The sequence below is a fragment of the Xiphophorus couchianus genome, chromosome 1, assembly GCF_001444195.1.
Source record: "Xiphophorus couchianus chromosome 1, X_couchianus-1.0, whole genome shotgun sequence".
Classification (NCBI taxonomy): Eukaryota; Metazoa; Chordata; class Actinopteri; order Cyprinodontiformes; family Poeciliidae; genus Xiphophorus; species Xiphophorus couchianus.
The window spans coordinates 13,848,695-13,866,073 of record NC_040228.1 but is presented as its reverse complement, the minus strand read 5'-3'; the positions used below and the strand labels follow the sequence as shown (position 1 = coordinate 13,866,073).

At 37.8% G+C, this 17,379-nt stretch overlaps 1 protein-coding gene across 2 annotated transcripts in view; it reads left to right on the top strand.

Moving 5' to 3' along the window:
* Positions 1-17,379, top strand: part of cpne5a (copine Va) — an 83,961-nt gene that overhangs the window by 16,497 nt on the left and 50,085 nt on the right. Inside the window, exons 4-7 of one of the 2 annotated variants that reach the window (XM_028018771.1) lie at positions 7,125-7,228; positions 8,209-8,248; positions 9,120-9,134; positions 9,291-9,367. In XM_028018771.1, the coding sequence (XP_027874572.1) occupies positions 7,125-7,228; positions 8,209-8,248; positions 9,120-9,134; positions 9,291-9,367 (236 nt within the window). The remainder of the gene's footprint in view (positions 1-7,124; positions 7,229-8,208; positions 8,249-9,119; positions 9,135-9,290; positions 9,368-17,379) is intronic. The other variant, XM_028018777.1, reaches the window with a different exon arrangement.

Sequence of the window (17,379 nt, the reverse complement as noted above, 5' to 3'; positions counted from 1 at the left end):
CTGTGAGCACTAGTGCATCGGTCAGCACCGACTTAGCTTTTGACTGGCTGTCTGACCGACTGACTGATTAAGGTGACAGGTACACGCGTCTGTAAAGATTTTTCTCTGCGTCGGCCTCCCCTCTGGCTGTTTGAAACAGGGCCGTAATTAGACCACAGAGACCGATAAATCTAGCGGAGTTTGCAGCCAGACAACAGAGGGAAGCCTCGGAAATTACTACGCACACTCAAAGTTTATCGAAGTGCAGAAAATCTGTGACAAACATGCTTCTGTTTGGTCACTTTGGCGATGGGCAAAACCAATGCTCTTTGTGAACATTACAGTCAGCTTGCAGAAATGACTAAAAATATGCTTCTGGTTTGTTTTTCACCTAATTTGTTTTTGACTCACACCACTAGATTGAGGCAACACAAGTGCAAACTGGTGTGACACAGTTACAAAGGGATGCTGGAGGTGTTGGATACAGCGTATGTAGGTAAATGTGGACTCTTAATATGTTTCTACATTGAGGGAGAACCTTCATATTCAGTGGAGCTGCTACAACAATAACAAATAAAGAACAACAATAGAAGGATAACTGCTAAGAATCAGTGACAGTTTAATTGATAAGATTTCTAATTAAAAACTGATACTACGAAAAAATCATGACATCAATTTGAAGTTTGTTGCCACATACTCTAGGTGTGAGATGCATCATAGCTAAACATCTTAATCTCTGAACTATGTACAAACCTTTAAAGCTTGAATAGTTATAAAGAATTAGCATAAATACTTCAGGAAAGTACTGTATGTGTCATAATGCAGAGCTTTTGTGAGTTGGTAAAATCCGCATGGCTGTGCTCCGCAGCTGGTTCTAGTGACGCATCTAAAAGCAACACCGTCGACGGGTTCAAAGGTCGACGGGTTCAAAGGTCAAGTGACATCACTATAGTTCAGAACAAAGCAAAACAAAAAGCTGTACCTGTGTCTAAAGAAAAAATTGCATTTCCTTCTGAGTTTCGATTACAAAGAGTCAACGCAGTTTTTAAAGGTCAATTTTCCATCATGTTGACACTGCTTCTCTTGGAGTGACCTAAAAAAAGAGGATTTCTCTGGTTTTATAAAAACATTTTTGAGTGTGTGAACAGTAGAAGTTTTTTTAAGGAGTAAATGATAACTGCAGGTTTTAAATGGTAAAATGAAGGGAGCCTTCATAATAACGTAAAGATAGAATTTATAACTGTGTATTGAAGAGATAATGTTGTTTATATAAACAGAATTGGTCCAAGAACAGAACCTTGGGGGACTTCCTTAGAACGGGGGGAAAGTAAGATTAAACATGTTCTATTGTAACACCCAGCGTTTGACCATATAAGTAGTTTTTAAATCTTGTCCAAACCTAAAAATGAAAATTACAGTAAAAGTAGACAGACTTTGGAGGTGTCAAAGTCTTTTATTTTAGATCTATAATAAAGAGCAGCACTGTGTGGCTTATTTCTAATTCTTAGACTATCTGTTTACAATAAGGGTAGTGCCATGTCCAAATTCAGACTGGTATGAACTTAAAATTAACTTACTGCATATGAAAAGTTTAAAGCGCTAAAATGTGATGTCATTATTCAACAAACTAGCAGATAGTGTTAGTTTTAAATTGGAGGATCAAGGCATAAAAATAACTATTTAGCAAAAAGTTGCTAAAGTCAACATTAATTATTAGTTAGAAGTTTTAATAGTTTGTCAAGCCAATATAAAATAAAACGACTACATAGTAAACGCATGATGGAAGCAGAATTGCCTAAAAGATTGAAATCACAAGAAAAGAGCAAATATGACCATCTGAATAAGATATGACTCAGTTTATAGAACCTTTGAAGACTGAAGAGGCAGAGTAGGAAGTGACATTTATTAAAACACACATCTGTAGCAGAACTACATGTTAAAAGAATATTTCAGCTAAATCTACATAGATGGTTCTCAGAGCCATGACCTAAATGTCACAGATCATGTAAAACTTTCATTGAAAAGTCTGATTATAAATGCTTAATAAATGTTGTTTGAACCACAGCTTGGCTCCCAGTCGCAGTATTAATAAATTAGGCCAAGAAGATGAGAACATTTGTTTGCAGGTATACTTTATGTCACAATGTGTTTTACCAAACTGTCTCCCTAAACTGTAATCTTCGCCAGAGGTTCTGAATATTACAGAATGAGATCAAACATTTACTGTAGAGATGCATTAATTTCTGTAGCGTCTTTGCTTTGAGCTCTTTTTCTGGCAGTGGAAAATCAAACTGGTTTCTTTTTTTTTTTTTTTTAACCAGTTTGTAAATAGTGTTAGTATCGGCCCTTCTTTGAAGGCATCATCCTAATTAAGAGTTGGGAGAGTGGTAGTTATATTATTCATGAAATACATGTGCCTTACTCCGTTCTAATTTTCAAAGAGAGCAACCTTTGTGGTCTTAGAAAGAAAAATCAGATTGCATATACATCTACAGAGTTGCGGCTGATTCATGGCTTTGTTTCTTAGACACAAACTGCTCTGCTGCTGGAAAAAAAACCTGTGATTTCTTCAGGTTGCTCAACATTTTTCATCCCTTTTGCTATATCCTGTTTTTAATGCAGATTGCGTTGCCATCACTGCTCATGATGAATTTAAATCTCAAATAAAAAATACATTACATACATAATATATAAGATCTTCTGGCCTTAGTTCTCTCTAAACCTCATTGCTCAAAACCGATGTGAGTGTTCCTTAGTTTTTGTCTCATGATAAACTGCAGTTTCTTTAGGTCTTTTTCACATCAGGCTCCAATAGATCATTTTCTTTTTCTTAGCTGAATTTTACTAAAAGGTGCTTCACTCACAGAAGCTATCCGGTGGATATAAAAAAAGACGCTATCAATCAGTTTTACATGTTTGCAGAGCGGCAGGTTTTTTTCAGCAGGTGTCCTAATTAAATCATGTTATTATACATTTTCCTCTGTAGAATATAGATTATGCCATTTATTTTTGGGCGACGTGTTTAAAGACTCCTATGCTGGGAGGAAACCAAATTTATTTGCTGTGACTCTATAGATTTAATTTTATGCCAATTTGCTCGCTGCATGTAACCAGGAACATTGTTCCTGTTTTACTGAAAATAAAAGTAAAAATAAAAATCTGTTTGTTTAAAACTAAAGTTATGTGTTTGAAACATGTAGTCAAACAATTTCTTCTCTCACTGAAATCTACAGATGTGTTTGAGGATGAGGGAGCAGGTTTATTAAATTTTCTGCAATAGACTTCCACAAATGAGGGAAGTTTCAAATCTGTCAAAGTTTTTGTAATAAACGTATTTTAAGTTTATCTGCCCCAAACTGGTATGGGATCTAAAGTAATTGGTTTGTGTGAAAACAAATTGACTCATCGTAACTGTAAAAGCAACATCTATTAGCCAATTTGAATGACTTTAATGTTTTATAAACCACCACCCTAATTGGTTATCAAAATCAAATCAGTCCCACAACATTAGTTGCAATTAATTTGATCTGAAAAATGAAATACATCTTCCCAATAATAGAGGAGCAGAAAATCTAACAGCTCATTAATGTTTGCAGAGAAGATATCTGGTCCAATACCAGTCAGTGTCTATTTACCATTCATGAAGTACATAACACAAATTAAGTCCGACATAAATTAAAACCTACAATATAAATAAAAGCATTTCTCTGGTACCCCATGAAATGGTTATTCTAAAGCTGAATGCTCTTTTCTAAATTAAGAATTGAGCTGATTAAAGAGCTGAACTTTATCGAGTATCTGTTTGACTCTTTGATGTGAAGAAGAAAATTATTTTGATTATCTAACTCAGAGTTTTATGACCTAGTTTGGATCCAGAGAAGGCAGATAAAAATAGGAAATTGGAGGAAATAAATAAGGTTCCAGTGTCATTATGAGAAAATCTGTCAGCGTTCACATCAGTTTCTGCTAAGGACAAGAACAAAGCACTGCTTCTCACAGGTGTCTGTGTCTCAGGTGTTGTTACCCTCTTTCATCAGAAATTGTCACGGATGTAAGATTTTATCTACAACCTTTCATCTTAACGAATCAAAAGTGTATTCCAAACATTGTTTTTAATAAGATATAAAACTTGTATCTTATTGAAATATTTTCCTGTGGCGGCAGTAGACGATTGATTGCATCAAGTCGTGGCGGCAGAGTAAAGGAAGGACTTGCTCCGAACAGGAAGAAACCTCAGAGTGAGCAGTCATGTGGACCAGCTGGGTGTTTACAAAAACATCACAGACACAGAAACAAACAGAAATGAAAGCTGGTAAATAAGCGTAAATGACAGCAGTAGGTATTCTAGTGACTTCATCAGAGATAAACAGAGGCAAATGGATGAACTCTAAGCCAGTACTACAATCTAAGGGATGTAAAAATCAAAGTAGATAAGGGAGTGTGATCCAGCTGCAGTCGCTTTCAGATGAACATTACAATACAGCAACAACCTGGAAGATCAGAAAATAACCTGGATTATTTGGAGACTAGATTATTGTTTTGAGAAAACTAAAGGGTTTGATTTAGTCCATTAGTAATCCGGCTGATCGAAGACTTTTCACATAAGAACCCAAGCAGGATTTTAGCCTTATGCATGATTTTAAGATGGGAAAGTATTGTTTAGTTGGACAAATAAGAATTTTTATTTTTTTTATCGTCTTTCAAAGTTTGGCTTTTTACCTCAAACACACACACATGCCCACACACGGCTGAAAAACTCATTAAACTGGTAGCAAGTATAGCAAGCAAATATTCCTAAACCAGAAAGTTTGGAGTAAGATGCAAATGTTGATGGGCATCAATTGATGTTCCTGGGCTAAAAGAGCTTTGTTCACCTGTCACAGGTGCCCCACCTCTGGCTTAGAAGCGGTGGGTGCAGACCGAATGGCTCTCCTAAAAAGAGATACGGCCCGAGGTTTTACAGTGCTGATGACAGCTGGCTAAGCAGCAGAGTCAAGCTGTGCAGCATTGATAAAGCTAAGCGCCTCTTTTGCCTCTCTCTCCAGTGATGTGTTTTGGCTCTTCTATGAGGAGATATGGTTGGTTGAAGCCCCCTTTCACTGTGCCACCAACCAGCTTTTAATCCAGTTATGGTCCAAGCTCCCACATTGACTCCCAGTCATTCAAATTTCTCATCAGCTGAAGTATACCTCAACAAATGTTATGGATATATTGTGTTTTCTGCTTTCAGCAGTAAATCCCCTGGAGACCCATGTCCCCATGACAAATTGTGTGTTTATTGCACAAAAGTGCTGCAGTATCTCATTACTCTGTTACCGCATGATTTTAAAGTCTTAATTTGCGACACCCTCCTCTGTAATTTCCCCCCAGTGTACGACAGCTTTCCCTCTACCTACCACTTTCACTTAACTACAAAGTCGACAGAATATAGCCTCCCTGAATTTGAGCAAAGCCTGGAGTTTCCACTTCAAGCTTCTAGACAGTAATCTTTTTACCAAGATAGATTTTCTGACACCTCTCCACACAATTTTTCTCGTCACGGTTATCAGAGGGGAAGAGGTGTGTGCTGCCTCAGTTGGCTGATCAGGGCTTTTGGTGCTGATTGTTCTGCCTCTGCAAATGCCCGGGACAAAAGTGAATATACTGTAGCCCCCCTGCTGTCACCCTCAATGCCAGCCACGGAAATTACGTCCCTGCTGCCTCTGCGGAGATTTCACCTCCTCGGCATTAGCTGCCGCAGAGCTCTCACGCTTCCTGGCAGTAGGAGCAAGAAGGGATGTGGTGCCACATCTTAATCACTTATGGTTTGTGTTTGATGGCAGACTTCAGCAAACCCACACTCTGTCACATACAGTAGATTTCAGCAGCTCTAGTATTGTATATTTTCACTCAAAAGTATTAGTGCCTCCTGACTTTTTTTTTTTTCTTTTTACATTTATTGTCAGTACAAATCCAGCAGTTCTGTGAAGGCCTCTGAGTTTATTTAGAGAACATTAATGAACAAGCAGATTTTGATAGGTTCAAAACACTGCTTTGGTAAATACTCATTTATTGTATTTTATTTATTCCTTAAATTGACTACATAATTGTAAAATACAAGGTACAATTCTAGCTTCTACTTCTATACAATCTATAAAGTTTGCTGTGCATTTAGGCAACCTTTAACTGTACACTTTCCAAATTTGGGTTTCAATGGAAAAGTGTAAAAGAAGAAAGTAAATGTTGAAGGAAAACCATTATACAGTAGATGCTGTTTGCAGTTTGTCACAATCCACACAGGGAAGGTAGCAAGCAGATCCTCTGGTCAGATGAGGCAAATGTCTTCAGTAGAAAGAGGGAAGTTAATGGTAAGATGGAAACAGGGTAAACCCTAAAGATCCCTAAACATACAGTAACATCTACAGTGTCTCAGGCAAAAAGTTCAACATGTCTGAATACTTTTGCAAAACACTGCAAGCCTCCATCAGTTAAAATATTTTGTCACCGCTTTAGCAATAACTTTTCTCCTGCCACTTTGTGCCTCTCTTTGAGTTTACCCCTAATGAATGCAGTCACAGAAACAGGAAATTGAAATTCCTCTATTTTTTTGTCCTCATTAGACTGTAACGAGGACATGTGTCAGTTTATGGTAGCTTTTTGACTCTGGTTGTTTTATTTATGCAGCTCGACGGCAGTTCTGAGTCTGAATAATTAATATTTGACAATTAATGTGTGTGAGAGTGTGTTTGCAGGGAGCCACATTATCTGTTTATGACTGAAGGTTCTGCTCTGTGGTTCTGTTGTTTTGTGTGTGTGTGTTTGCACTGAAGTTTTTCCCTTCTTATTGTAAGTGTTAATTAGTTAGAGCTAAAAATTAGATTTGTTTGTTCCAGGCTCTGAAGAAAATATGTCAAGTTAATTTATTTGCTCCTCTATCTTGTTTCCACCTGTTATTGTGAAGTGTCTGAATGAATTAAAAACAGAAAATTGAAACAATCAGTGATTTCTGATAATTGAATCTGATCTCATAAGAATCCCTTAATTTACGCAGTCAATTTGGGGCGGATGGAGGAGGAGGTGTGTGTTTTATTACGCATGACCAATTCTGTGTTCACGTTTTCCTTGCTTGTCTTTCCTTCCCCTCCTTTGCTTCTGTTCTGGTCCAGTTTGGGAGAACGGAGGTGATAGACAACACGCTAAACCCGGATTTCGTCAGGAAGTACATCCTGGACTACTTCTTTGAAGAGAAGCAGAACCTGCGCTTTGACGTGTGAGTTTTTCTGTTTGATCCGGCTCTCTCTGTGAACACACACCAAGGTGTGTGTGTGACTGTATGCCCTTTTCTAATATAGTTCTCAAATTCATCCCTCTTTCTCTATAATGTCAACATTTTCTGAGCCCTCTTTCCACTTCATCCTTCTGTGGTCTTGACTTTGCTCTCTGTAGACCAGTCTTTTTCTCTTTTGGTCTCTTTATCAGCAGCTCGTCTCTCCCTTGAGAAATTATTCATCTGTAGATTAGCAGAATTAGACGAGGCATTATAAGTGTTTAATTTTAAGTTTTGCCTTTAATCTCTCGTCCGCGAAGCAAACGTCTGAGACGGCGTTTCTTAAATTCAAGCAGACTCCTGCTCCCTGCCTGTCCTGCCTTTTTACTTTTGAAAAGGTCAGACTAGTGAGAGGGTCAGTAAGGTACCGCTTTATTTGAAAGTTGGCCAGAAACGAGTGATCGCTTCCTTTAGAAAAGGACTTACCCTTCCAAATAATAATAATAAAAAGACACAGAAAAAAAGTACGTACCTCTTAGACATGAAATCCCTGGTGGACTCCTGCTGAGCTGGAGGTCTCCGAGGATTTCTAAGCTCTTAATGAATTTATTTGACATGCTTTTGTAATACAACACTGGCATGGGAAAAGACGTGTAGAGAGAGAGAGAGAGAGAGAGAGCTTCCCTTCATAATTAGTGCTACTCATTTTCATCTCCATTTTATTGCAGAGGTGGGAGCTTGGGTATGCTCGGTCTTAATTACTTTTACATTAAGTTTGGCTAACAGACACTCAAAACTTTTTCTGCTTTGATTGGCTGTTTCCACCCCTGGAATCACCCCTGGCACAGTTTCTAGCAGCCATAAAATACACAAAGTCTTTCTTGATTACATCTGGAATTACAGCCTGTAATGTTTCTTTTCTCTTCTTTGTGTCAACCCGCACATTACCCTTGAGTTATTTGTGTTTCATTTGCTTTTTCTAGGTATGACATTGACTCCAAAAGTCCAGATTTAGCAAAACATGTAAGTGAAACAATTTTTTTTTCCTGTTTCTATGTGAATGAGGAACTCGGCTTTACATTTGAAGTGCACGGCTCAGATATTTAGGTTCTATGCAAACCTGTGTTTCCAAAACATCTTTCAAATATATTTTCCGATAGTGAGTGATTTGTGCTTTGACTAACAAAATGTAGTTTCGTTTTCCTTTCTGTCTGCTTCTATGTTTTTTACTTTACCTAACTCCCCCAGAGCAATGATAATAGAGATTTCATTTGCATCTGGTATGGCCTCATTACCTTTGTTTCCCCGAAGTGAGAAATTAAGCATTGTAAACCCTCATCAAAGCTTTTCAGCACAGCTCTCTGTGCGGAGGTTTTACAGGTTTTCAAAATAGTATTTATTTTGAAAGGCCGGTTTTGCCTGAAAGAGAAAGTGCTTTATTGTGAAGCATACATTCAAAAAGAGTCAACAGAGTGAATGCATGTTGGTTTTACCCCCATTTCCCCAATGAGCGCAAACAATATATTTGATAGACTTGGTTTGCATACTACCAAATTTACGTGTCAAACAGGAGTTCAGTGATGCGATGCCTACATCAATGTGTGTTTGCATTGTGTCTCACACTCTGAAGATACACCATCTGCACTGGTCGCTTTCCTTCTCTTGCGCTCTTACACATCCCTCTTTCTCTCCCTCTGAGACTGTGCAGCTCTGCGGCTCCCCTCTCTGCCTTTCTGCTTTGTCAAATATTCATTTTCTGCTCTTTTTTCTCGTGCTGTGATGCCAGTCTGGTTTTCGAGTCATGTGTCTTTTCGTTCCATGATATGCTCTGTTGTGTCACTGCTGCTGCCTGGTCTTTCTCTTTCTTCCTCCTCCTCCTTCTCCACCCTGGAAGCCCAACGACTTTAACGTACGTGTCTGCCTCAGACGCCATTATATATAAATGTACAATGCCTATGACGATGCCTAACTCCTCACTGATTCTCCTTCTTACTCCCATACGATCTGCGTGAATGCCGCTGTCCGTCTCTCTTCATCCCGCTTCATGCCTGCGTCACCATGGCAGGACTTCCTGGGTCAGGTCTACTGTACTCTAGGAGAGATCGTGGGCTCGCCTGCCAGTCGTCTGGAGAAACAGCTAGTGTGAGTTTCCTTTTCGCTTCCTTTTGTCCATTCTAAAAGCAGGTTTGATGTGTAAGATCAATGTGAGGATGGAGCTCCTGAATCTGTCCACGTTTCAACCATCTGAGCCAAACCGTCAATCTCAGATGAAAGTATATTGATTGAGAAACGCCAACATGGTTGAAAAAGCCTCAATATAAGCATCTTAAAGCCTGATTGAAACTTGCAGCTAAACGTATGTACTCTTATTTATCCTTAGAACATTTCTTATGGTCAGATGAGACAAATAATGAAGTATGTAGCATTTATTAAGTGTCGTAGTGACAGCATCATGCTTTACCAGCATTCAGCAGCTAGTAGACTCTGTATGTCAAGATACAGAGTCTACTGTAAACATAAATAGTGTTTGTGTTTATGAGTGGCTGAATGTTTGGAGGTGAATGTAACCTAGAATGTAAAAACTTTTGATTGGTTGACGAGGCAGAAAAATAGCAATAAAAGTCAGTCCATCTTCATCATAACTGGTCTGCAGGTCACTTCAGAAATAGTGGACTAGTGAAAGCTAAGTCCATGGCAGAAAACTTACCAAAATAAACAGAGCTGAACCATATTTCCATTAGAAATGCCATCAAATATCCTACCAGAATTGTCCCAGGATCTTGTTGATGGCTGCAGAAAGTGTATGAAGATTTAGCGAGTATAAGTGGGATGGTTTGTATTTATACCTAAAGCTGTTTCACAAAGTTTCAAACATTCAATTTGTGTTGCTCTATTGCATCGTTCAAAATTAATATTACATACTTTGCTCTCCATGTGTAGGTAAAAACCTTCTGACACCAATAAGATAAGCAGATGTTTATGTTTTACAAAAACTGATTTTCTCATTAAATTAAATCACTGTTGAATAATCAGAGCTAAGACAGAGTTGGGAGAAAAAACTCTTTCATTTGCAGTCAGCTGCCTTTTGGTCCATGATTAAACTCATGTGCTTGGATGGAGATGGGTAATTGAACATGACTGTGAGCTTCCTCAATGGAGTCCCTGTCATTAACATGCATGCCGTCCATGAAGAGGAGATAGAAGTAAGAGAGAGGAACATGGCTCTGTCACCCTAATGCCTTTTTTAATTTTGGAGATCATAAAGTAGCACTAAGGCTGAGAAAGACAACCTAAAAATTACATCTCCATTTTTAAAAATGTATTGGTAATGCATCTTCTATGTATTTACTACTCTTGTTTACTGTCATTCATAACTATATTAGATTCTGTACTGACAAAGTTGCATTGATTAGGTTTAGGGTCAGTGATGAATCGTCAGAAACATTCATAAACCTGTTTCTGAATCAAAAAATGCCACCAATACTTGAAAAGAAAAACAGCAAAAGCAAGCAGAAGTTTTTTTTTGAGTCTGTGCTGCTACAGGTGAAATGGGGACCAAGTCAAACAAAAGATGAGAGAAAGACTGATATTCAAATTTCAAACTAGTTAGAGTTTAAAAATGCTAATATTTCAAAATGAATAAATATCATCATGACTGAATATTTTTAGCTTTTTTGCACCTTTTATGTCCTAAGAAATGTAGTTTTAATTGCAAATCTGACAGATACTTTTAGACTAAAATTGCTTTGAGAAAGACTGATGTAGCCTCTGTGTTTCCCATGTTGCTTTACAAACATTTTATTTTGAATGTCTGGTCAAAATGTTTTATTTATTGATCTTTTGATTTCAATACATGGGATTATTAATATATGTCAAAACACACTACTTCATTGTTTGTTCATCTTTATGTGGCCAGGTACAGCACACAGTCAATTATTACAAAATGACTACTAACATTGACTTCCACCAGGTAATTTGAGTTCCCAAATAAATTTTTCTATTTGAAAGAACAATAAAGTACACTTCTAAGATATTAATAAAAATGTCATGCAATAAAATAAGAGTCCACAAAATTTTAAGGACAAAAGTGTCAAACTCTGCACTTTTCAGCTTAAACTATTTAGTTACAAAATAATAAAGAAGACATATTACTTTTAAAAAAGTGACATTATAAAGTTTATAGACAAGAAAGGATCAAATTAACAACAGATTTACAAAGCAGTGTCTTTCTGAGCTTTCTCTTCTTAAGACAGAAGCCGCTTGACCAATGATGATTTACAGATATGATTTAAATCCCGTGAAGCGGCTCTAGTATATCTGTAACAGATCTACCTGGGAGTATAAAACAACCTGATATTAGCTGTTTAATCAGTCTGGATCTCTGTTCAGGTTGAGTTTGAAAAGATCAGCATAGCAGGAAATCAGTTTATTGTCACCTGTGTTTCTTATGATAGAAACTATTTCCAGTATATTTATTTCTCCTGATAGTGAGAGAAAAGTGTTGTGGTGTGTTTCAGCCAGCTAACTGGCAGTGTGCAGCACCTTTGATTCTGTATTTGCTCTAGCATCTTAATAGAAGAACTTTAGTCAGTAGGAACATTGTGATAGAAAAAGTTTTGAAGCTAAATTTTTTTAACATTTTGGAAAACTCTAGAAACTGACTCACACATGTTGCCCATATTGACGAAAAGATGAAACATAGATGCCGTCTCTCAGTTCAGACACTCGAGAAACTAAAAATATGTGTAAAACAGAGCATCAAAAGCAATGTGATTTTATATGTATTGAGTGTTATTTGAGTTTTAAATAAACCGGTATGAATAAAACAAATTCATACATCATCCAGCACTAACGAACACTCAGAGATCTCTCTGCGGCTCTGTGAGTGATGACCCTTATTTGAAGGGTGAAGGAGAGTTTAATAAACCCTTCGTTTCTGTGTTTGTGTCTGAAAGACGGTGCATATTTCTTTTTATGAATGATGAGGTGCTGCTGTTCCTCTTGGTGGGCGTTGGGGGTGGGGGTGGCTAGTTTGTGAGAAGTGGGGCTTTTTGGTATCGGCTATGAACTCTGCCAGAAGCTTGTGGGCTGGATTACAAAGCGTGGTGCCCTTCAGTGCTGAATAAGAGGATGAGGAGGATCAAGAGACAGAGCTCACCAGTGTGCTGTAAACTAGGCTTCACACCCCACATCAGAGGCAACGAGGAGGATCAGCTGCTCCCAGGCAGACACGACGGATGATATATTGATTCGACAGCTTCAGCGGGGCACCTTGATTACTGCTGAGCTAGCGATGATCATGTTTGCCTGTTTTTATTTATTTATTTATTTTTTACACGCTACTGTGCTGTGTTATTAAATTTTGAATACATCTGAGTAGCATTTTAGGACCACTAGGAAAATACACGTCTCTGTTGAACAGCTAAAATGTGCTCACTGCCAGGAGTTTTTGTTCAGTTTAGTGAAAGGCGACAACCAAAGAGCTGCTTAAAGGCCTTGTGCTCCGTCTCCCTGTCGAGTCTTCTGGGTTGACAGTGGCTCTCTGTACCGTAGCTTTGAGGAACGACACTTTGCAGGGACTTGGGGGAAATCTTTTAGTCATGCTTACACGAGCCCTCCAAAGGCACACTGCGTCGAATGACCTGCTTAAGAAGCACATCAGCGCCCCTTTCTCTATTTTCCACACTTCATCCTTCATTTATTCCTTTTCCTTACATCTGCCAGATTCTTTTCTTTTCTTTTTTTTTCCCGGCCTGACCCCTTTTTCTTTCGCTGTGCTCTTTATAATTTATTTATTCGTTTAGCTCATTCAAACCTCATTCTCTGTCTTCACGGCTTTCACGCTCTCCTTTTGAAGATACAAGATATATTGTTTCAGCGTCGGCGCTATGCATAAATGCAAAAGTCACCTCAAGGACAGATAATGTCAAGTCAAGCAAATTAATTGAAATGTGTCACGCTGTAACTCTTCGCCGCTTAAATCGCATGGAAGATTTCTCATCCGCTCCGATAAAGCTGTAAAGGAAGTCTTTGCAATGCGACATGACTTACTCCAACATGCAAATTCATAACAGTACATTTTTGTTAGTCAAACGCTGACTAACAAATGATTACTGACATACAAACTTCTCTTTTATTTTAAAAATGCCTTTAAAAACGTAAACGAAATAAAACACAACCTAGAGGTCTTATTATAGGCTAACCACAACGCTACCATATTATGTAAAGCTGTTTATTAGTTTACTACAAATAGCAACTCAGTCTTTCACATGGAAGCGACTGAATGAATTTAGCAATCTAGACGTGGTGAAGACGACTTGCTGAAGTTCAAACTTAGCATCCGAATGAGGGAGAAAGGGTATCTGAGGGACTTTGAACAGGATGTGAACTAATGTGTCTGTTGGCGACAGACATATTAGTCTGTGAAGGGGAACACATATAAATTAATTCATTCAAACAGGAAGTTTGCATTTTTAAAATTTGTAATTCATTCCAACCCTCCATCCAAACTCCCACTAAAATCAAAGTTTACATAAAAGAGTAAATAATCCTAAATTACACTATTGCCAGAATAATTGTTTGGTGAAGCAGTAAACATTGGAAAAATGAACATGATTTCTCTGGGACACCAAACTATGTTGGTTCATAGACGTTTTTTAAATTGATCTCTTTGCACTACTTTAACTTTTGGAAAGTCAAGCAATTTTCATATTGACTTAAGGAAAACATCATGACATGTTCTTCATCATAACGAACTGTTGGGTTCTGCATCAGGACCAGAACCCAACAATGAAAAGGAAAATACTGGCATCCTTACTCTATGCTAACTACCTAAAAAGCTTGTAGAAATGTGCGCCTCAGTGATAGGAAGAGTCCTACATTATTATTGTACAGAAGTGACATTTGTTTTGCATGCCAGACACATGAGAAACAGTGGAGACAACGGAGGTGAAAGAGCAAATATGCAGCAGCAACACAAAGTTTTCTAACACAGCAGAAACTTTGGATTGCACTGTTGCATAAGATGTCCTTGAGATTCACATTAAGAGAAAAAAATGTAACTGAGATGGTCATCCAATGTTCAGATTTAGAAAATATTCAGATACATAATTATTTAGAGGACTGCAGCCTTTTAGATACTACAGAGCTATCAGTGTAACAATGCAGAGCAAGTTACAGGAGGCAATGCTGTTATTAGAGTTGAATTCTGAAAAAGGAAAAGCTAGCAAAGATTAGGTAAATTTATTGGACAGCATTTATAAACTTTTTTTTTTACTTTCTTTGGAAGAAGACATGTTGCATCAATGGTGCTGTGATGTAAATGAAGCTATGCGATTAAGACGGCTTCCCCTGAGTCTGGTGGCGATGGATCAGCAGCGTGAGACTTCAGACGAGACTCTCCAGACCTCTTGAAGAGACGGAGGAGTTGAGGAGGAGGAGGGTTACATAAAACAGTTTAAATGAGAATGAAACTATAAAGATGAGATTAAGACACCAGTCTCCTTGGTTCAAACTAAACTGAGCAAGAAAATCACCAGACCCATTGGGAGATATCTGGGATAAAAAAAAAGAAGGCAAGTTTGACAGTTTGGAAAAGTAGAAATGTGAGGTTACTGTAGCCAGTGGGCAAATCAGGTTACTTAAAAATCTGATCTTTCTCATTAAACCTTGAAGATTCAAGGGAAGATTTTGTCATCCTGAGGTAATGTGAGCTGGAAATAAGTGAACTCGCACAATCACAGGAAAGCTCCAGCTTAAAATCTGTTTAAATCTAAGATGTTAAGAAGAAACAAACATGTTTGGTGGGACTCCCTTCTCCTAGCTGTACCGGTTTTTTTACGGGACTGAGATTAGGGCCAAATTGACTCCTCTGCCACTTGACATTGAATCTATGAATACCCAATTTTGCAAGGATCAAGGTTATAATGCACTACAATCAATTTCATTTTGCTAAGCCAGGTGAAAGGTAACAATTTAAGGAAACCCAAAAGATTGCATTGGACTACTTACTTGGCAGCAGTTCCTCTTAGTTCGAAAGCATTTGGCCACAGTTGGAGGCCACAACTCTCTCTGAAGCAAAGCAAACCTCCAGCAGAACCAAACTCAAAAGCAGCAGTAATCTGGAGACTGGGAGAGCAGACCAATACAAAGTCTGAGTCCGGCAAAGAATTGCTTTCAATAGAAAGAAAAACTGAGTTCACAAAGTTCATAGAAGTAATATCTCTTAGAGGGTCCTGGTTTATGAGAGACATTTCTTTTTCTTTTCTTTTTTGTGGAAACATTTAGATTCACGGCAGGAAGAATTTACTAAAAATGTAAGAGTGAACTAAGATTTTCTTTGTAATAAAAAAAAAAAACCTTTGATGATGATTATGTGAGTATGGAAAAAGCATGAAATACCTGCTAAAAAGCCAATATTTAATCAAAAACATGAGGAAGCTTAGCTAATTATATGGTGTACTTGTTTGTTTCACCACACTCAATCAAAGCAAAGTGTAAACGCAGCGTCCATCTGATCCCTGATGGTAGCAAACCAATTACATCCAAACTGGATTTGACACGAGTGACAAGGCCGCAGCAACAATAATCAATAATGACTTTTCAAGGACAAACTTTGAGTGACACATTACAAGGCTAACATGTTAAACGCTACCAGCTCACAGTTCCTGAGTGATGAGCAGCGTACGCGGTAAAAGTTGTGAAGATTTAAAAGGTGAAGCTCTTTCTAAACGGCTACTCATGTAACACCCAAAACAAGTCTGAATTTAATACACTGTTGAATAATTAACTATATGACTTGGTACTACAAAATAAGTACCAAAGGACTGGAAGCAAACATAGCAGCACTTTAAAATATTTCCTTCACTTTTGAAACAAGCAACATATCATAAAATTTGCTTTACATGCTGCAAGAATTACTCAGTTGCATTTTGAAGATCTTTATCATTTTTACTGCATTTGTTTGCTACTATGTCAAAGTTCATTGTAACTCAAAGCCTTTTAGTGGAAAATTATCATTCAGAAAACAGATGCAGCCTTCTTAATTTGATTATAATAACATTAAAATAAATGTGTTTACAAGTCTGCATTTAGCCTCTGCTTTCTATCATTGCTTTCTCTGTTTATCACACTTTGTGTTCCTCTACACACCTATTAGGTTTACTGCTGCTTTTTCACTGTAACTAGTTTTAGTTTATTCACATAAAAGCAGAAAAGCACTTTAATTAACCTCTTGATCTTCTGTATTTGAGTTAAAATACTGGAAAAGGCATTTCAAAATCAAAATGTTTCAGAAGCTTTTAGGACAACTCAGTGTGTCAATGCCATTACAGAACTTTTTCTTGTTTCCTTAAGTGGTTTCTGGTTTGTTTGGTCCAGATGGTTCCCAGTTGGATAGATTTCCCTCTGATGTTGGACATGGGAAGAAGTCCCAGAGCCACCACGATCCCGCTGAAGGAATAAAATATGGTGACTTAAGTCTCAGACTTAACTTTGATGCAAGTCACAAAAAACTAGTAGAAAAAACCTCTGAGGTTTGAACTTAGACCCGAACTGGAATGAGTCAAGTTTTGACTTACACTCATGTTGCAGTTGAAAACAGTGTTTTGTATGTTGAATACATTTCCTATAAAAAATAATTGTGAAATGAAATCATGCCTAAAAAGAGAAATGCAATTTTGATTGTTTCACTCATCATCTAGAGTTGAGACCAGGTTAGGACTAGTCCGTCAACGCCGTCCTCTTAGACTTTCACTTGTGAACGTCTCTGATTAACCACATCAGTCAGACGAACCCGTTGGGTTTTCAGTTTGCAACCGAATCTGGACTTCCAAGACAAATGAAAAGTAACTTTACTCAGGTGTTTGTTGGGGCCTTAAGGCAGATAAAGCACAGTATAAGGCTTTTTATTCAACCTAACACATAACAGCACCATTATATCCTACTTAAAACTAGAACAGAATATAAAACATTAGTTGATTTTATACTTATAAAACTTCAAACTCGCTGCAACCAAATTTACTCCCTGAAATCAGAAGCATGGCGTCTCTCTTGACTCATCTCTACTTCAGAGACTCACAGCTCTTTTAAAGTTGTGTTTTAGCTGGCTGACTGACTGGGGGCTACGCAGCCGTTCTTCAGCTGTGATGAAATGC